The following is a 20,203-nucleotide window of genomic DNA, read 5'->3' as shown; positions in this document are numbered from 1 at the left end:
ATGGTTGGTCGTTAACTGGTAGTCTCGGGAACGATGCGGGACAGATGGCAGGGCCGGATAGTATACATCCCGACATGCCATGTGGTACAAGGATACAAGCGTTTAGCCACAGGCGAGAGCCAACAGGGGTATAGTAGTCAGAAGTCAGAACTCGATTTGAAAGCGCTCAGAATACTTGGTGGAAACCCCAAAGCCTGCGAAGTCATGTGGATAGGTGTAAGCCATCCAGCCAAGACCGATCGACATTGGACATGAAGGCCTGGGCTCGAAGGACGTAGAGTCATGATAAGGACATATAGGAATGGCGGATCCGCTCCAATAGGTCAGCAGGGCAACCGAGACGAGGACAGGTCGGAATAGGCGGGAGAACGACGTCGGATAATTTATCCACGGGTGGGTGTGGAAAGGTCGTGGATACATGAAAGCCGAAGTGTATGGAGTAGTGCTTGGGCTTCTGATAGGTGTGTGCCACAAACGCCACAACACCTGACACAATGCGAATGCCCCACCAGCGACACCACAAGCGACCACCATCACAGCACCCACGGGGTGTCTACTGTAGCAGTTTCATCGGTTTGAGGCCCGTCCAAACTGCATGCATAAACCAAAGGCTTGAATTTCAACGTTGCCAGGAAATTGCTGAGGAGGCGCAGCTTGTTGACATTGCAGAATTTGCAATGACATTCCAGGCCGACGCGTCGTTGCAGCAGGCCCACATTAATCAGTCACCCGTGATATCAGTTCACACCCTGAATAGGTCTCCTAGCCTGGTTCTCGACCTCGTGTCGGTTGGTTGGCGTCACGCTCGCTGGCCTCCATCTGCATATCCGCCTGCACTGTACACCTGATTCTGGTGGTGATGACCCGTATACGCTGGAATAGCGCTTGCGTCAAGGTAACCATTTGTACTCACTGGGTCCCAACGGGGCTGGGGCTGTGAGGCCATGCCGTAACCTGATGATGTGCCATGTCTACCGTCGTTTGCGCCGAATCCAGACAGGCTTGGGATGCGGATGCCGCCTGTTATCGGTGAATGCGACTTCAAGCTTGGGGACAAAGGTCGCGCGGTGTATGTATTCCATCCCGTGCCTGCAGAACTGCCCGACAGCGATCGTGGTGATGTGAGATTATGATGATCATGGTGGCCATACGAGCTCTCACTGGGGGTTGGTGGTGGTTGTGGGTGATGATAGAGCCCAACGCCTGGGTTGCCAGTGAGCATCACATGGCCAGCACTGGGACCAACTTGAGAAGAAGGCGAAGCCGACTACGGTGTGTCAGTCGTGTCACATGTAACAGCTCAATGTGTGTTACTTACATATTTCGAGATGATCTTCTTGAGCGCCTGAGCTAAGATTTTCCACGGGAAGACTTTGACATCTTTCTCAATGTTGCGCGGCTTTGGGTTTGGAAAGCCCATAATGATTTTGAAGAATTCCTCGCTGTCAGGCTTTGCTTTGCTTACGGTCAAGGGACGGAAGCCCTCAAGGTTGCGACGGATCCTGTTCTTCTCCTCCACAGTGAACCTAGCCGGTGCTGCAACTAGTTGCTCCAATAGATGAATGGTGTCGACGCTGGTGACATAACAATCGCCCTTCTCTGCCCAATATATGCAGCTGATACAGATACTATTGGGTGGTCTTTCGTTGACGCTCACTGGTTTGAACGTGGCTGTAAGGGTGGCGCCTTGCTGGTGTTTTCTGAAAAGAACGATTCGTCTGCGGTTGTCGCATTCTTCAGTGGTCCACGACTGTGCCATAGATTCCAGGTCGCCGACAATGTTAAGCTTGGCCTTTGACTGTTGAAACATTGCATAAGGGTTGAAAGATGCACTCGGAGATCCAGACGTCTGCAACGTGCTAGTACGAACGAGCTGCGGATTTGCGGATGCAGGCGCTGGAAGAGACGCAATGCTGGGCCGAGTAATCGTTGTGTGTGTCGTATGGCCCAACGTCGGCGGGCTTCGAATGGAAGTCAGGGACGGGCCGTAATTACCCCATAGCGAGGGGGTCTTTATTGGAGGTGGGATGTGTCGAGTGTAGTCATCTGTGTACGAAGAGCGCGAGTAAGTTGCCATCATAGTACCGTTGCCGCCAGCGTTTGCAAAGCTTGGATCATAGTTTGGCTCTGGAGCATGTTGGGTTTCCGAAGGGTAGCCATAAGTATTTGTGCCAGTCTCCTGGAGTCGATGATGGTCCTGTTTTGGTGTATCCTGTCTATGCTCAGGTGATTGTGATACTTTGGAGCGCGTGATATCCTCAGGTGCTGCATCAGCTGGTCCGATTTGGCTGTCATGATAAGTAAACGTGCCAGCGTCAAGAGTCGTTGTGCCCTGCGTTTCAGGAGTATCAACCGACAATGATAAAGGCACGCTGAAGTTCCCGCTCCTCGTGTCGTTGAAGTGTGGTGCATTTCCACTTACTATATACCCAAGCCCACTGGTGTCCTGGTGGTCTCTCACCGCGTGTGCAGTGCATCGTTGTTGGCCAAAGGAAAGATAGAATCGGGTTGTCGCCGCGACCAAGTCGTAAGGAGATGAGATCTTGATCATCACCTTTGTCCCGTTGATTCCAGAGCTTGGCTCACAAGGGGATATCACTGTTGGTAAGACTGGAGTCACATAGGAGTTGGCCGAGTTATTGGCTGCAAAAGCCAGCTGATTCAGATGGGCAGCGACATTTTCATTCTGATGTGATGGGAAAGACTGTGTCGGATATTGGTAGGTCGGGTCCTGGTATGCTCTGGAAGACTCGAATCCTGGAACGCCAATATTAGGGTCACTCATTCGTTGTATCGTACAAGATCAATGTAGATGGCGAACATACCGTGCATTTGGGGTTGTTGCGACTTTGGATAGGCAGATGAGCCAAGAAGTCCAGGCGAGTCTCCACGGTGGCCTGCACCGCTAGCTCTCGCCGCCTCTTCCTCGTATCTCAGGGCCACAGTCTCTGGAGACTCGACGTCTGGATCGATTATTATTGGCCTATCTGGATGGAAATGAGGCTAGATAACTTGTTAGCGCTGTTATTGTTCCCAAAATCGGTAGTGTACAAAACATCAACGACGGGAATATTGGATCTTTCGATGACTCACCTCGAAAGTATACCCGTACTTTGTGGTAGACATCCAGACTGATGGTTGAGGGTTCCAGTGTGGTGTATGGTTCTGACCCTACGAAAATCTGATGCAGCACCTGTTTCGGGAAGGGTGTTGTGAAAATAGGTTGGATCTGACAGCTTGGAGCTTGAGTTCTCCAGGGTGATCGATCAAATTGATCCGTAGAGTGTTCAGTGTGTCTGAGGTAAACCTTTGGCAAGTGTTTGGAAGATATGGTATTGCTTCTGTTGGCCTGGCAGAAAAGTGAAACAATTCGACTCACATTGGCCGATGGCGTTTTTGAGAGTACTGAGAGGTGATTAGTTTGAATTCCAGTAGAGGGCCAGGGAGTTGCACACGTTTCTGACTTCTTGCGGGAAATTAATAGAGCCGGATCTCTTTCTACGCCCAGATCTACGTCTTTGATGACAGAGTTGATAGAGTAAACTTATGCCGCGGCAGTGCTCATTGGTCCACACGGGTCGTTGACAAACTAAGTGAGTCGAGTCTCGGAAGATGGAAGTGTTCAAAACCTTCCTTCCCCACCGTGAGAAGCAGGCTTGAAACAGCTATACAATGACAGGTCAGCCTGGGACTGGCGCTTTCTTTCTGCAGCATATGTTAGAGTATGCTCGACATCCCAAGACCTCACATCATTGAGCACTACAAGGTAGAGATTGAGTTCTTACCTGGTGTTTCTGCGAACAAAGAGTAATTGAAGCTTGACACTTGAAGTTGACTACTTTGACGAATGGTGCGAGTGAGTAGTGGGGATCTGTTCCGTTGGAAAAATGCAGGTAGCCCGAACCTGTTCGCATGAAGGCGTGTTAGTGAAGGCTGTAATCAGAATCGACGGGTTCCTAGATGGTTCGCGCTTCCCGCGCGGTTCGTGTAGTAAATGACTGAACCGAAAACACGGAAGGGCGAAGGTAGAACTAACAATCGAAGAGGCAGACGAACCAAAGAATCAAGTCGGCTGGATAAATGGCCACCAGCAAACGGACACTCCGTAGTTCCAGAAAGTAGAGGATATGTGAGACGTTGTTTTTCAACCTGGGACAGATGAGAAGGGGATGTGGGAAGATAAAGAATGAAGATGCGAAGGGACGAAAAGCATCGCTCGGAATGGTGGTGTTCAGCGATTTGAAGTAATGGGGCTTGACATCAAGATTCCTGTGATCGGTCGAGACCACGCACTACCCTCGAGGTACCTTTTTCCTTGGTAGTCGTCTGCGTAGAGAAATGCACCGCGTTTCTTTTCAATGTAGCCTAGTGTCTCCCCTTCGTTAATTGGTCCGACGGTGGGCAGAAAGTAAAATGTCCGGAGCCTCCTGCGACCATCTGGCCTAATAGGAACGGATCTTTGTTTTTCACGCCTCTCCAGGAATCTGTGCTGCACGTGCAGGGTAAGACTTGGAGTGGTACTCTCTATGTCGGCGTAGATGGGTGTAAGATAGTGGAGAAGATAGCATCTGGCAGGGATGAGCTATGAGCCGGCCGTTGAGATTTAATCATGTCTCAGAGCTGCAAATCAATGCAAGGGTCTTAGGTTTTAGGAGGAAAGAATAAGTAAGGTATATGCGGCGAAATAGTTCCTGAACATGATGGGAGGTACCAGAGAAGCGCGATAGTCTCCACAGCTGACGGACGGGATATAGTGGGCCAGCTAGTCCAGAACGGCAGCCGGCAAGGACAAGTCCCTTGGGTCGATCGAAGGGACTCTTGATCATGGGGGATGTTTGTAGGTGGACATGAAAAAAAGCACACGCATGATTGAAATGGGGACAGAGGGATGACAAGCAGGGATTCCTGAACTCACAGTTGAGCTACAGCTACGCTAAGATCTTGCGTTATACGTTACCAGTAGGACTAGTAGGTGGTGATGATGCACAAGCGCCCGTGGCGTCTGCGTAAAGCGACGGGGACGTCTAAGATAAGGCGTGGATCTGTTATGTACTTGGAGGCGTCGTTTGGTATGCCATCAACTTATGGCAGTCGTGCTCTAATCTGCGTATCAACAAAGTTAGCACCATTTCATCTCCCTAACATGCGAGACAGAATTACTCAAAGCATAAAGCAAGGAGCGTCCGGATAAAGCACCGATAATTGCCAGCATCATTGGCAGAGATCAGCCGTCAGTTCAAAGTGTAAATGCCCGTGTACCTAAGAATGACACCTCTATCTCAACGGAGGGCGTTCTGGTGGAGGATGGGCACTTCGCACGAATAGGTCGTAGCTCAGACCTGTCATTGGCTAGAGCCGGTGCAAGCTTCTGCAGCTATTGGAGGATCTGCGACGCGCGTGGATCCGGGCTGTAGTGGGCTGCAAGTTGGATAGGGGTCCCCTGGCGACCCTGTATGATGAGGTAGGACAGCCAGGTTGCTTGTACTTCGCCAATCTCTGCTCTCGCAGATGTATCCCCTCTGTACTTTGTTGTGACCCCGATTACGTCCGGAACCCATGGCTCGAAATGCATTCGTTTCCAAGGTGTTACCGGCCTATAACCTCATCTGGAGTGCACAACAGAGTAAGCGGAACACATGCATCAGCCGCCGAAGGTGTGGAACCTGACGTTGGGAAAAGATGGCAGCTGGGCTTTGGCCGCTATTTTCGCATCTCGTTCGAGGGAAAGCAGACGGGCTATGCGCACCTGCATGGCACTATCATAAGATGCCGTTGAAGTCACTTCAACGTTAAGCTCAGTTCGGCGGACTGTGCAGTTTGCCGCATGCGAAGCTAATAGGACAAGCCCTAGAAAGCGCCTACTATGACGCCTCATGTTGCCATTGCCATATTCATTTCCCACTTAGGAATGCGAGTAATGATAATGGTCTGGAGGGAAAAGGAAAGCAGAGGACGAAACTAGCGATTCAAGGGAGGGCCGCGCTACCTGGTGAACAAAGCCGAAATTCCAACTTACAGAGTGTGGATGATTAAACAGAGCATTTGGAATGATCACCTAGCAGCGATTCTTTTTCCAATGCCTGCAGGCGCAGACCAAATGCAAGTGACGTCTAGCCGTATGCAGCCTGCAATCATAAGGACTTTGTTACTCGAGTAACTGCTGCATGTAATCTCGGTAAGATATGTGGGTAAACTTTTCCGACTGACTGACTGACTTTGCGACGAGTCGCAGAGACCAATACGTTTGCGATTAATAGTAACCAAAGGATAAGATGAGGTTGCGAAGAAGACAACGGCCGGATTTATCATGCTTTGGCAGAAACAGACGACTTCTTAAACTAGTCTTTGAGCTATTCAGCTGAAGCAATAAATGGAAATTCTCGTCCTCTCGATATTGCGACGTCTCGAACCAGTGGCTTTTACTTCCATATGCCTGCTGCAGATAGACATTGATCTGGAACAGCATATCTGCAGGCGAATTGTATAAGAAGTCCCAGGCAGATCAGATACATGATGCGATGCAAAAAATCATCGCCCAATATTAGGAATCGGAGTGACACAGTTGGGTCATAATTAGTGATACCAGACTATAAATATGAAGTGTATCAAGATCTTGCAAGTACTTTTGCTCGCAGTTGCGGTCGACACAAAGTATGCAAGCAGCAGATGCGCCATCCGTGATATGTCCTAAGCTGCCCCAGAATTAGATCAGACGAGCCGGCAACTTGCTAAGCGTGCATGATGCGCATAGGAGCCAACCTACTCATGCAAACAGCCGTAGCTCAATTCGAACGCGCCATCTTGTCGTTGCGACTCAATCTAGCATCCACTCTAGTTGTGACGCTGCGGGTTCGTTGGTGAGGTGTTTTAACGTGCCTACATCAATCAGCTCATTAGGGACGGTGGGAGGACGATACCCCAGAGACCAGACGCAATGCAACCAGGATTTGACTTCAACTCTTGAATCGTCCAGACTGCCAGGGCTCCAAAACCGACAGGGGCAGCCATGCGAGATCCCGTCCCCTAACCACTGGGAGGTAAACCTTGCTCAGTGGACTCGGTAATCTAGCGGTTGATCACCCGTCAGCGCGCTTGACCCCGCCGTAGGGCCTACTTGTACATACGTTAGTGCCTCGAAGCAGGCCAAGCAGTGAGATTCAAGGTTCGGTCTTTTCACTAGTCTAGCTTATTGCCCCAAGTGGAATGCCTCAGGTAGAGTCTTTCAGAATGGGGACTGTTTCTCCTCGTCATTCTCTCATCAGTGGCCACCTAGGTTCAGCGATGGCATCAAACTTAAAGCACCACGGTGCCGCTTTGAGTTGTTGGGTAGCTTGCCCTGACATTAGGCCTGTTCATAGGCTTCCCGACAGTGTAACAGAATACACTGACTTCCAGGCACCAAAACCCTCGGCTTGGAAACTCAACACAACGCACCCCTTTGCAGTACTCCTCTGTTGTCTTAACTGAGCGAGACTTTGCACGACCTGCAAGGTGTTGACGCCTTGAAAGCTCAGTTCTCATCAAGATCTTCGGTCGTTACAATACAAATCCTTCGTGGTCTACGGCCGTACTCTTTCCGCGGATTGGATGAACATTATGCGAAAATGGGGACCGTCAAGTGGACTTAGCTATGTATGCATCCACTCCGGAGCTGCTAGATTGGTGAAGCATGACTTATTGCAGCAAATGTCCCCGGTCCAAATCAGTCACTGTATGTTCTTCTGGAATCTCACTACTCCCGCTCGAATGAGTATGACTTGCCCGCTCTCGTTATTGGCTTACGTGCCGTCCTGTCAGTCTCCATGGCCGAGGTTTTCCTAGGTCTTCCGGCGTTGCACACGATCGTACGGTAGGTACAGTCAGGAATACGCTGGATCAAGACTGTACGTATCTCGGGAGGGCTGTTACCTTGAGCGAGTAAAAGACAACGTAGTCGTCTGTCTATCGGCACTAACTTCCTCGGTAACATGCGCGATCCTGCTTTGCATGTTCAACGAATCAGATCTCTTTCAATTTCATGCACTATGCATTGTATGTACTTGTAAGGAACGCTAGATGTGACACTCCCAATTACCCGGTAACAAAGTGGCGCCAGTTTTCGGGACCTTACCTCGTTTCGAAGGTTGTCCACGCTGCTTCACTTGCCTTTTGTTTCAAAGCCTAATTGACTCTGTAGTAGGAGGGCAATATGCGTTGAATTATGCAATGATCAATCAAAAAAGCCCTACAGTCACACTACTGTTGTCAAGATTATTTTCCATATTAATTACTCAGATCTTCCAGTAACCAACACGCATAGTTTCGTTGCTGAAAAAGAAAAGAGGCTGGGAATGTCATACTGCTAGGGAGCATACTACCGCATGTGCGGACTGAGACAAAACGAACGCCACTACCACTCACGGTTCGCATCTACGTTGTCTTCCATTGGGTGTGCACAGTCTATGCCGACTTCAACGGGTGTCAGGGCTCCAAATCTGTCAGAGGTACCATACATGCTATACGACATACAGCTCGTAGCATGCGCGAGAACCTCCATTCGGGCCCCAAGTCACGTCATGGGCTTCTCCAATTCTTGATTGATTATGGAGGCTACTTTTGTAGAGCCAAGACACTATTTCTAGTACCTATGCAGCCACATGGAACATGGGACGAGGCCATTCGGTTCAAGCCGAGGGTAGTCCTTGATAAGTCTCAGAGGTTGATTCGAACTGTGTGCTTGACTGGGGACGGCAGCACTCTCCGATATATCCATTTTCGGCTCCAAAAACCTTGCTCAAGAGCCGCCAATGCAGGGGTCAATTCTAATGCATGCATTAAAATAGGTACTATAGAGTTCCAAATGCTATCTATATGCCGAGAGGGTACGTTACATTAGCCAGCCTCACTAGATCCCAGAACATTCGTATAGGTGATGGGGATAGCTTCTTATCCGGAAGTATTGGATCCATTTAGTGTCCTTAACGATGACTTAGCCCACAACGGTAACAGGAAACGAAGGAAAGCGCTTAGTTACATCAGATCATGCATGCGGACAGTGTGTCCTGAGATCTGGCGGTCTCCCACGAGCTTGCGATTCCTGACATTTGGAACTCTAATCATACAAGTAGCTCGTCATGCTGTGCGGTGGTATCACAGCGACAATCATGCTTAGACGAGTGTCACGCGCTACAGAGCGACCGTCGACAAATTGGAGAGCAAATTGGTTGGCCGGACATCGTTACTCTACTATACCAAATATTCCACAGCGATCTTTCACTTTATTCTTTTATCAACAAATTTGACTTACAATATCTCCAGAACTGAGGTTTCGACCTAGCCAGTCGGAACCCAGAGTTGATGCAGCTGTCCGAATGGTATGAATCAATGTCAGGCTCACACCGAACTGTTTTCTTCGAAACTCACCTCTTACGCACTATAGCATGGGCCACATTGCACGGTGCAAATTTCTCGCCAATAATCACCTAACTTTGATTAATTTTTTCACGCTGTAGTATCATGATATATTAGTGCTCAACGTCTGTGATGGCTTTATTGGCCAGCTCAGCAGACTCACCCGGTGTATCTCTTGAAACGTTTCACTATTCCGAGCTCTACAGAGAGACAGAGAGAGAGAGAAAAACAAAGTCCTTTATTTCCCTCCATTGAGGGGGAGGTGATGTTTCTGGGCCACGAGGCTTGCGGTTCGTGGTCTTACTTGTACCGTTGCGGGTATTGAGGATTCCAACGGGGTGGTAGGTTTCGGGTTCGGTTCATCTCGAATTCATATTGCACGCGTGTTGCCGTTGAATGAGGCGAAGTAATTAGCAGCATTTCTAGATATATGGTCGAATTTGTATCGATATAGTCAGATGAAGCGCAGGATCAGCCGCGCTTATGGGCTTGTGAAGGGAATTCCCAACATCTTACTATTACGACGTACCACTAGAATTCCTTCATAATACATCGTGAATCTCGGAATCACTTAAGTCAGGTTGTTCTCACAAGTTTTACGGCCATGGGTATTACAGCCGCTCAAACTCCAATACCTTACTTGAGCTTTCCTGTTCCAGTTGATTTTCTTCTTACGAAAAAGTCTGTCCACGGGATAAGATATCACTTGTCTTATTACCTGCACTTTGTAGACCTCTAGTACCTTATATTCATACCAAGAAAGAAGAGTAGACAATTTCACCTCCTGAATATATAAACAATACATCAATATCTACACATGCTCTCTCTTCCATAACTTCATACGGATTCGCTTGTGCCACCAATTTGCGTGTCTGGAGCATATACCCGTCTTATGTACCTCATCTTGGTATTGTTTTCGATCCTGCAGCAATGCGGTGTGTCACGATCACACTCGTTTGTATTTACGCCCGTAAGAGACATTATGCGCTGCAGTGTAACTGCGTAACAAACATGCTTGAGTATTTCTCAAGGTATTCTTCGAGGAAATTTTGTGGCGGCCTCCTATCTTTGGGGCCCAAGCTTACGTGTACCACGGCGTAGAACTCGCCTGTAAAATAAACCGGTTTTGTCAAATTCGTGTCTCAAATCAGAGCCTATTCAATAAATTGGAAGAAGTTCTAGAAACGATATGGGAAAGGTGGTGGCGGCGGTTGGTTTAGTGAGGTATCAATCCCGGGACACACCGAACGAGCCTACCTTGGCCCAATAAAAATGACCCTGGATAGCAATAGTTCAAGGACAGCGTAATGTAGGCCTAGCACATCTACGATATGCTCCACTTCGGCAATCCGATGTCCCACGGGTCAGCATTCGCCTTAAATGGTTGCTATTGGAAGTCATGTAGTCCACCGGTCATATGCATCTCGTATGACGATTCAGCCACTCAAAAGTTTTTCCGATTCTGACTCGCAACTTTTTGTATCAATCGAAGTCGTTTAATCGTATACTTCATGCTTACGTGACGTTTTGCCCTCGTCGTGTAGTCCTGCAGCATAACGGATGCAAAAGCCAACATTGCGGCAATCCAGTCAGAGACAACACCAAGGCCATGGTTATGCAATGTGACCTCAATCGATTGGTTCTAATTAGGTTACCGAGTATGCGGAACTAGAAGAGACAACATCCATTATCGCTCTTCTGCAGTTGCCCGCTGGGTCAGACAAAGCAGACTAGGACAACGTGTGTCTGTAATATACAAAGCATGGTGGTGTACTTCCTCTAAAAGACCGGCTAGCAATCTCACAAGACCGAGATGGTCATGTCTTTTGAGTTTGGCTATAGGTGATCAAAACTGTCAAAAAGCGGCTCCGTCAACTCTCAACACAAACATTAGCTGTTCGTTGTTGATCGCAATCCCCGATGTGAAGCAAATGGACATATTCCACGATGTGTCGATGGCCCGTGACTAGCTGGCACCTAGAAATGAGTTTACTCTCATCTGACAGTCTTGGAGTCTCGTGGAATGATCAACGTCTCCCGCTTCGATTGTCTGCTTATCGTCACATCCGCTGCTTTACGCGCTCGTTACTGTGCAAGTACCCCTATGCCTTGCGCTGTTCGCCATAACGACCAGCTTTTACGATAATTGTTCCCTCGCTGTAACACAATTTCTCGACGTAAGCATCGGTATTTGGGGCCATCTCCTTGGTAGACTTTGATGCGAGAGACTGCAAGTAGCCGTCGTCATTGAGGGCCCTCATGGATCGCTAGATCTGGATCAGGCGGTGCTTGATCTTACGGGGAATTGCAACCTATCCCTGTCAGCCACGACACCGCAGCTGCAAAATTGCGGAAAGATGGACCTCCTTTTGCAGTGTTGCTATGGTTTTGTGCCACAAAGTGAATTCTTTTGTGGCATTCACGTCTGATTAGGAACAACAGAGCTTGCGGCCCCTTCGGAAGACCTGCTTTGAGCCCGACAAAAGTCTTCGCAACAATGGAGGGCTGGCTCCATGGCGCTGATGAAGCCCCAGTCGCGGGTCCACGCAGGAAATCTCAGACAGAATTCGCTTTCCGCGTGTGTCTATTGGCGAGCTTATGCAGGGGTCACCTGACCATCCTGATATGGGGAGGCGCCTGCGAAGTTGATCTTTTTGGGGGCCGTCTTCATTGCTTTTTCTGGGAAACTCCGGTGATGGCGCCAACTCACACGCCGAGGCTCTTACTAAGTAGGTGCCAGCTCATGTCTCCTGCACGATGGCTTGAACTGAAAAGCCAGCGACTAGCCGGTTCTGTTAAGATTTATGCTTCCAATTAAGATAGCAGTGCTTGAATGGGTCATTGCATATCCGATTGCCACGCTCCGCACGCCTGTTAGACTAAACCTGTCCTATTTTGAAACAAGCATGTTCACTCTAATCGAAAGTAGATATTAAAATCGTCAAGGTTCGGTCTTCATGAACCTTAACCCGTAAGTTATCAGGGGCCACGAACTCAGAGGCACTAAGTTAGATAGCCCGTGCTGCGTGCGAAAAGCTAGAGCTTGTACGCACCATCATCATCACATCGTGGGCATAGCATAAAAGCTTTCCTCCTCACAGCAGTAAGGTACCCATCATAGACTCGAAGGTTTATTTTGACTACGGCAAGGTACCCGTGAGTAACTTGGGCTACATGTAACTGTTGTAGGGGACAGCCTCGAGGATATATGCTCGGCACTATTTAACTTAGTTCGTTGCAAAAGTCGACGACAATGAAGACAAAGGAGAAATACCATCTGTGCGCGAATGCTATGATGATTTCCTTCTGTTTCGGGACCGAGCATCATACTCGAACTAACACATCTCCAATCGTGCTGTTCGGGCAAGTTGCGTGAGATTTGTGTTCGGGCTGATGATGATTTGACGAAAGTTTGGGGAAAGGCGCTTCGAGTGTTCAAGATCGTGAGAGGGAGGCTGACAGCACGGCTCGCAGAGACCTTCCCGCCTGAAACCCAAGCTTGCGAAGGGGATTCCGTCCCTCCTCTCCGTCGATCTAAGTCTCTTTTCGACCGTTCATCTGATCAAGCGAATTTTTTAATTCTTTTTCGCATCCACGGTGAGGTTCTTTTGTAGCCATTGTTTGTCATTGACAACCTAGATCTCAGCTCAGCTTACTAGTTGTGGATCCCGTAATAGAGAGCAGACAGCTGATTTTGATGGTCACCTTTAAGGTCACAATAGATTTATTCTTTATCGTGATCGCTGACGGTTCAAGTTAACTTTCCTGTCAGCACAACAACTAGTGGCAAGATGTCAATAGAAACGGGAGATGAATTGTATTATACACAAGTTGACAGCTCGGGAAACAGAAACATATGTTCTGAAGCCATATGGCAAACGGCTTATAGGGAAAGACTGTCGCATCGCACCCGTTTGCGTAGCTTAGACAGTTTTAGAAGAAAAGTGTTGATCCAGTTTCTCCGTGCCTTAGTTGACATGGAGGAAGACTAGACATGCGTGATAAACGTCAAACGTCTCCAGATAACTGTCACTATTCTCGCTCATACTGAGTTCTACTGACTTGTGATGACTACATGCTATTTGATATAAGAGACCACAGCAGTCTTCAGATACAGAAATTAACTGATGAAGTATATCAGATCCAATGCATTAATCAGGGGACCTATCACCGTAGTTCCTATGAGTTACAGAACTGCTCTTGGTAGTCCACTATTTTCGCCATGCATCTGCTTGAATAAAGAATCCCGAACCATAACACTTCTGGTGCTCGTCTTTCTGTTTGCCATCAACCAAGGAGCTAACTGCATGATTTAACCCAGCGTAGCTTCTACGGCAACGCCGTACCTTTCATCACACTCATAAAAAAAGCGGCCGTAACCTTGCACAACGGTTTGGACCCGAGTCAAGTACTTCTACTCGAATGTAACGACCACCTCAGGCGGAGCGCTGTCAGTCGCCCACGAGGCCGGGACACACAACGTTGATCTCGATGCCCTCCTTCCAGTTTCAACACATCCGTGAAACCACGCACAACGTTGATCATTCCCGCCTTCACGGCCGTTGTACTGAGCATACGTAGGGTGTGGGCAAACACCGGCCGCACTTACCGTCCCGACTATCATGCCGCACTTTGGACTGTTGTGGCGCATGGGAAATGAATCGCTATCAACGTACCGTACGCGAATCCCTTGTCGTCAATGTCTGTACAGCTCGTGCCGGGCGCATGCGGGATGTCTTCCGCGGCAACGTCACTTATGCGAGAGGATGTATATGGACGACCAGCCCATGGTGCCGGCATTAGCTAGAAGCGCATCAATATGACCTCAGTCCTTCCATGCCGTCAGAACGGTCGCAGCCTGCGTGTTGTACTCAGCTACGTCTGCATGAAGGTAGGTAGCACTGGGGCCTATGGTGTTGGCCTGCTTAGAGTCACTCGCTAGTTATGCATACGGAGAACGGTGAAATACCTAATTCAAGCCCAGCTTGGTCGTTGCTTTCGAACAAGTCATCCAGCCATCCTTTGAAACGTGGTGCCATCAGGCCCCGGCTAATGTCTGACTGGGAAGCGGTCAGTAGATGACTTTAGCATTGCAGATTCTTTGTAGATTGAGCCAAGAGCCGACCTACAGCACCGCTGGTTGTGATGATGGCCTTCTGGTTACTTCAATGCCTCTTGATGTCGTAATAATTTGGCACGTTGTAATATCGTATTCGATCGAATTTCGAAGTAAAGGTAGAACCGATAGTAGCCATCTTGTACAGACAGCCAGTAATTCGTCTCCTGTGTACATAATATTCAGACCATTACACAGGCTTTCGACGAGACAATCTTGGCCGACAGTGGATACACGACTTCACGTAGCTTCGAACATGGTGTGAAACCCTCTATTAGTTTATACGGGATGAACAGAAGTATCCAGAATATCGAAGAAGAACCCATGCTTATCAAGAAAAGACAACAGCATAATATATTATTGAAAAGATCAAGTTTAACAATACTCATGATTTCAGGAGTCAAAGCCAACTATACTAGTTCCTGCTTTCAACGGCGTGGCTGGTAGTGAAACCACTTCTTCGAAAATCAATGTCTGAATTCCGGTGCTCGAAATTCATGCTAACAACCAGGCTTCGTTGCGGGGACGGAACCAATCAATGGTACCTGCCTCGTCGAAAAAGACACAGAGTTCTGAAGGCATACTACAAGAAAGCTCGTGATCTGCAAAGAACGACCTCCATCGTGTACCGAGCTATACAAGTTCCACATCGATACACGGTTTCCACAAGAGCAAAAAGTACACCCTAGGCAGCACGCCTCTCCTTGCCACTGAGCAAATAGACGCTAGCTCTAACCTGCAAGAGCGGATCGTCCGAAGCCTCAATGCCCTCAACACGGGGGATGGGATCGAAGATGATTTGCTTCTGCTGAGCGACCTGACCCTCCGCAATACTATTCAGCTTGATATTTCCCAGCTCAACCACCGCACGCTCTGCCGGCCACTTGGCAGTGTTGTCCTCAGTGATGTCGCCTTCTTCGGCAATTTGAGCCGCCAACGTAAACTCAATCGGTCCCTTCTTGAGCACTTCTGGAACTTCGTCGAAGAGGAAATTGGGAGTCTTGTCCTTGAGTGCCGCGTCGCCAAGGTACTCCTCGCCAGCAAGGGGCAGGAAACGGTAACGAACAAATGTTTCCTTGCCCTCCGAGGAGACAAACTTGAAGGCGTTGACGCCAAAGTACTTCTCTTTGCCAAAACTAGTAGGGGTCGGTTTGGGTAGTGTTACAAATGCGAGTGCATTGGGATGTGAAGCTAGGTGCTCGGGAACCTTGTTTTCCTTTATAGCACTGAAGAATTCAAGGGCTTCCTGTCCGTCAGCTCCTGGAAATCCGTCAACTGAATGCGTGATGATGTCCGTGTGCACGCGGCGTGGTGTTTCTGCTAACTTAAACCGAATAGCAAAACCGCGCGGGTTGGCGTTGGGATCTGTGTCAGGAAGTTGAGGAAGACCGGTCGAGTTGGAAAAGCGAGCTAGGATGGCGGTTGAGGGATTGTTGAAGTGTGGTGCTTTGGAGAGTAATTTGGCAGCCTCTGTTGGTGTAAAAGTTCCATTAAGGAGAACGCCTTTGGCATGGGCTGAGTGATCATATTAGGATTTTATGACAAAAAGCTATCCATTTCACCCATAATATCATGCTACTCACCAGGTCGGAAACTCGGTTGTGGTCCAAATATCTCGTGCATTGTTTCGAGAATAGCCTTGCTGGTCTCAACGACCTTTCTGTCATCAGGCTGAGGCATCTTATCGTTGTATTGCCTGAGCTCGGCTGGTGTTTGGGTTGGTAGAAATGTAAGACAAAAGTGGAGCGACGGTCACTAACCCGTCTCTCAGGCGCATTAGGTAAATTACTTCAGTGTGCGAGACTTTCAGTCTCTTTATACCTTGGAGCCCTTCACCATGAGAGGGTCTTGTAGAAGCCTCCTGGCCATCGATGACGGAAGCTAGTAGGTTCAATGCCAGATCATGTCATTTTGCACGCAATTTCATGCTCAGCTCACCAATAGCATGCCTGGAGTACATCAACAAGGACCCGAAACGGGCGCAGTGTATTGTCCACTTAATAAGTACGCCTCGAGCCTGCTTCTTTGAACAGGGCTCAGTATTTCTAGCATCCCTACCACAACCGATTTTGCAGGGGTTCGTAAGGCTACAGCGGGGTCTGGAAAGCATGGGAAATTCGCTTGCGGATGGCTTACAAGGTGATCAAAGCTATCGTCAGCTTTTGATTGGATGCCGGCCTCTGCGTGTATCCGAAGGTTGAATCCGGGTTGGTGGATTACTCAGCGTTGGCAGCACTGATATTCAAGCGATTCATTGTGATTGGATGACTACCAAGAAGCGAGTTGTTGCTGACTGCAGTGGTGATAATTGGGATTGCTTGACTTAGCGAGCAAAATCATCATCCAAATAAGGACCGTCGACAGGATCTTGATGAAGCCATTGAGCAATCACAATCACTGTGGATGTAGTGAAATAGGTATACCTTTAAGCCCGAAAACCGAGCCGCATCTTTTCCTGTGACTTGTGTATTACCAAGAGGATTGAAATTCATACTGATTTGGTATTCTATTGCATGTATGCTTGGTCTATGCAATCTCTTCTATAATTCTTGCCACTTATCCAAAGTCGTCATCCGGGTTTTGGTCATTTGCTTCTTGCCCTAAAATTGTATTCCCAAGCGGCGCAGCCTCTAGTGTTGGTACTGGAGCACCTGCATAGCCGGCTAGGCTCATTCTTCGACCTCTTGTATTCAGGACTTCGCTTTCCTCGTCCACTGTTTCATCGTCATCGCCGAGTGAGTCCCGGCCATGTTCGCCAGCCTCCAATTGCTCATTTAGGCGCTGTCCGATGCCTAGCATAAATGCACTTGCTTTCTCAAACTTGTCAATGCCATAGTCCGTTGGTAGATCGCTGTACATCCTACGCGCCTCGTTGAGGCAACGCTGGGCTTGAATGTATTTCGTTTGTGACAACCAAGCATCTGCACCAAGGATACTCCATAGCGCCGACTTCCGTCTGCGACTACCTAGGTTCTGTGCGCCCAAACCACTCTTTGAGGCATAGCAAACGGCTAGGCGTTCCTTGATGAGAGCGTCACCAATGGGGTCCAAAATCTTGCTCTCGAGAAGGCGCACACCCCATTTTGCAGCATCATCGATACTTGATCCTCCTCGAAGACGGAGGAGCTCAACCCCGAGAGTCAAACACCGTACTGCCCCGTAAGGAGAGGTGCAACGGGTAACATAGGAATAGAAAGCCGCCTCAAACATGGTATCGATAGTCTCAGCACGCATCTTGGCGTTCAAGTTTTGGGGCATGATGAGCAAGCTCAGAGCAGCCATTTCATTTGTAGCCGCATGGTACTTCCAGGCTTTGTCGTTCATGAAATCACCCCGAAGGAGGTCGTAGGTCGAGTATGCGAGCTTCCAGTCGCGAAGCATGAATGAATAATCGGCCAACTTGCGCATGATGGCTTCTGGCGTATCTTGACGATAGAAACCCAAGGTATCGTAATTACTCCCGGAAGGCTGGCTGCTGCTTTTCGAACTAGAGCTGCTTCCAAAACCCCAACGCCGGGTAAGACCCATTAGACGTCCCGTGACACCTCGACGCCTTGACGCAACCTGATCGTTCCAAACTGACACATGCCGCTCCATCGTGGGAATTATAGATTGTGTGACCATCTCTCGGATAAAAGTTCGGATCGCGGTAGCATCGGACTCAAATATATATCTTGTCAGATCATCGAAATCCCCCTGTTCGTCGTGCTCTCGGATGTTGGCCAGCTCCTCCGAAGCTGACATCCACTCACTGGTCGGCAATGGTATGCTGTCGTCATCTGTCGCAGCACTGTGGGTTCCCCGTATTCTGAGTAGGTGGCAGTGTAGACCTAGATTTCGCTTCATCTGGTCAAACAATGACATTGATTTAGTGATGTCATCCTTCTCCTCGTCATGTACCAGAACGTAATAGCGCAAGTATTCCGAATCGACCCAGTTTGGCATTCGTTTGTCTCCCGAGCTCGAATCGTTATACAACTTCCTAAGCGTCTCGATAGGAGCTGCATTACGTGAACTAATTGCAATTACACAAGCGACTGGATGAGCAAACGATTCATGAGGCGCAATGGACAATCCAGACAACAAGCGGCGCAGGTATAGTGAGTAGTAGGGTGATGGTATATCGATATCCAGGCCGTGTTTCGTAGCTATTGGGCTTTGTGAAGAGCTCGGGGCCGCCTCTTCCGCGTAGTCGAGATGCCGATTCACGACGGCGCCGACGTCTGCGAGCCTCGCTCCATGGCTTGATGTGTGTACTCTCTCTCCAGTGCCAGTCACCCCTGCAGTGTTGTTTGTCTTAAGTCCTCCCACAGCTGGCTCGGGATGTTCTATGCCCTTGCCAAACCTGACAAAGTGTATCGAATAGTCCTCGTATGCACGGCTCGATCCATTACTGTCCCTGATGATGACCTTGCCTTGTACGCGCTCGCCGAAGGGTCGGAGAAGTTGCCACAGGCCTTGGTCAAATCCCTTCTCTCTCACAAGTTGCTCGGTATCGTCAGATGCATAGACGGCAACATGTGGTGCCAAGGCATGCATAAGAAGGTTCAAAGGATCGCCGGGGCTATCGCCTGCGCCTTCGATGAGCGCTCGTGCATTGTTCGAGCCCACAGTACCGAAGATGGAGGCTGTGCCTGACGAAAACCGTGAGCCCGGGCGGCCAGCAGGTGACTGCGAGCGCGAACCAGGAGGCGACAACGTCGAGGCGTAGAGAGAAGCCGCCGCCGGATGCGACCGGCGGTCTCGTATGGGCAGGGTAGTCTCGGATTGGGTAAGGGGTAGTGGCGTGCCCTCCATGGAGGATATTCGTGTCTTCTGGACCTTCACGGCGGCGGATGATGCTGCCAAAGGAGGCGTCGCGAGGGGTTCTGTGGGGGAGTCATGGTCGAAACTGGACGTCATGACTCTTCTTGTGCGTTTGGCAACGGTGGCATCTGCAATTGTCGCTCGCTCGTTCGTAGGATTTACTATAGGGCTAGTTGCAAGGAGGAGCAAGACAATGGCGTCGAGTTGGGAGTTCAGTAAGTACTATTGTAAGACTAAGGTTAAGGTCCAGTAGAATAAGCTGCATCAGTGATAGACATCAGCTAGCACCATCGAGGCCTCTAATCTAACTACGTTGCAGAAGTCATTAATCAACTCAAAGAACAAAAGGTACAGGAATGCCGAGCTTGAGTCGTTGTGTTGGGTACAGACGCAAGAACCCTTCAATTCCTATCGTCTTAACCGAACTATGTCACTTGATCGTCGCTTCTGAAGACTTCTACTGTAAGTCACAGTTAATGGTTAAACCCACAGCAAACTAACCTAGGTTAGCTAACTTAATCGGAGCTTCGGTGGCCAAAGTCCCCGAAAGCCAAGGGAAATACGGCCTTGAAACTCATGTCATGCTCCATCGCAGAGGCATTATATTATTATCCCTTGACAAATCAAGCAAAACGTTCAGGACCAAACACGTACATAAAACCCTGTTTTCATTAGCGTCACTCTGAGAATACATAACGGTAATCGCGTTGTTTACAAATCCTGACTGCTGCAATGCACTGCTTTTTGATGGCAGACTCCGTAGCTCGATGTACCACCACAGCACCTGTGTGCCCAGCTGAACGCCTCCTTTCCGGTCTGGATTGGCAAGCTGGACCAACTTGACTGCGCCCAACACTTTTATTGGCCGCTGAGGGATGATACCCTGCATGT

The 20,203-nt window shown here is 49.0% G+C and overlaps 3 protein-coding genes across 3 annotated transcripts; all 3 read right to left on the bottom strand.

Moving 5' to 3' along the window:
• Positions 1-440: 440 nt before the first annotated feature.
• BKA67DRAFT_68857 (uncharacterized protein) lies at positions 441-3,513 on the bottom strand. The gene is made up of 6 exons (XM_046109077.1): positions 3,456-3,513; positions 3,380-3,405; positions 3,094-3,296; positions 2,826-3,003; positions 1,319-2,757; positions 441-1,267 (listed from the first exon to the last, which is right to left on the bottom strand). Exons 3-6 carry the CDS (start codon positions 3,124-3,126, stop codon positions 800-802), a joined length of 2,118 nt encoding a protein of 705 aa, XP_045964998.1. The 5' UTR covers positions 3,127-3,296; positions 3,380-3,405; positions 3,456-3,513; the 3' UTR covers positions 441-799.
• Positions 3,514-15,191: 11,678 nt separating this feature from the next.
• Positions 15,192-16,186, bottom strand: BKA67DRAFT_530949 (catalase-like domain-containing protein; the record flags this gene model as incomplete). The annotated part of the gene is made up of 2 exons (XM_046099316.1): positions 15,192-16,021; positions 16,090-16,186. The coding sequence occupies 2 exons, from the start codon at positions 16,184-16,186 to the stop codon at positions 15,192-15,194; spliced, it is 927 nt and encodes a 308-aa protein (XP_045964997.1).
• A 774-nt stretch (positions 16,187-16,960) lies between these two features.
• BKA67DRAFT_549415 (ER-golgi trafficking TRAPP I complex 85 kDa subunit-domain-containing protein) lies at positions 16,961-19,882 on the bottom strand. The gene has a single exon (XM_046101583.1). The coding sequence runs from the start codon at positions 19,406-19,408 to the stop codon at positions 17,063-17,065; it is 2,346 nt and encodes a 781-aa protein (XP_045964996.1). The 5' UTR covers positions 19,409-19,882; the 3' UTR covers positions 16,961-17,062.
• Between the last annotated feature and the right edge of the window lie 321 nt (positions 19,883-20,203).

The sequence above is a fragment of the Truncatella angustata genome, assembly GCF_020726525.1.
Source record: "Truncatella angustata strain MPI-SDFR-AT-0073 chromosome Unknown BKA67scaffold_1, whole genome shotgun sequence".
Lineage (NCBI taxonomy): Eukaryota > Fungi > Ascomycota > Sordariomycetes > Amphisphaeriales > Sporocadaceae > Truncatella > Truncatella angustata.
The sequence above is the reverse complement of the archived record's forward strand: the minus strand, read 5'-3'. Positions and strand labels throughout refer to the sequence as shown.

Bases quoted from the DNA above. Each gene is read 5' to 3' on its own strand.
- BKA67DRAFT_68857 (XM_046109077.1), bottom strand. From the start codon at position 3,126: ATGTCTACCACAAAGTACGGGTATACTTTCGAG. The intron at 2,758-2,825 runs GTATGTTCGCCA...TTGGCGTTCCAG, and splicing joins GCAACAACCCCAAATGCACG to GATTCGAGTCTTCCAGAGCA. The intron at 1,268-1,318 runs GTAAGTAACACA...GACACACCGTAG, and splicing joins AGAAGATCATCTCGAAATAT to TCGGCTTCGCCTTCTTCTCA.
- BKA67DRAFT_549415 (XM_046101583.1), bottom strand. From the start codon at position 19,408: ATGACGTCCAGTTTCGACCATGACTCCCCCACAGAACCCCTCGCGACG.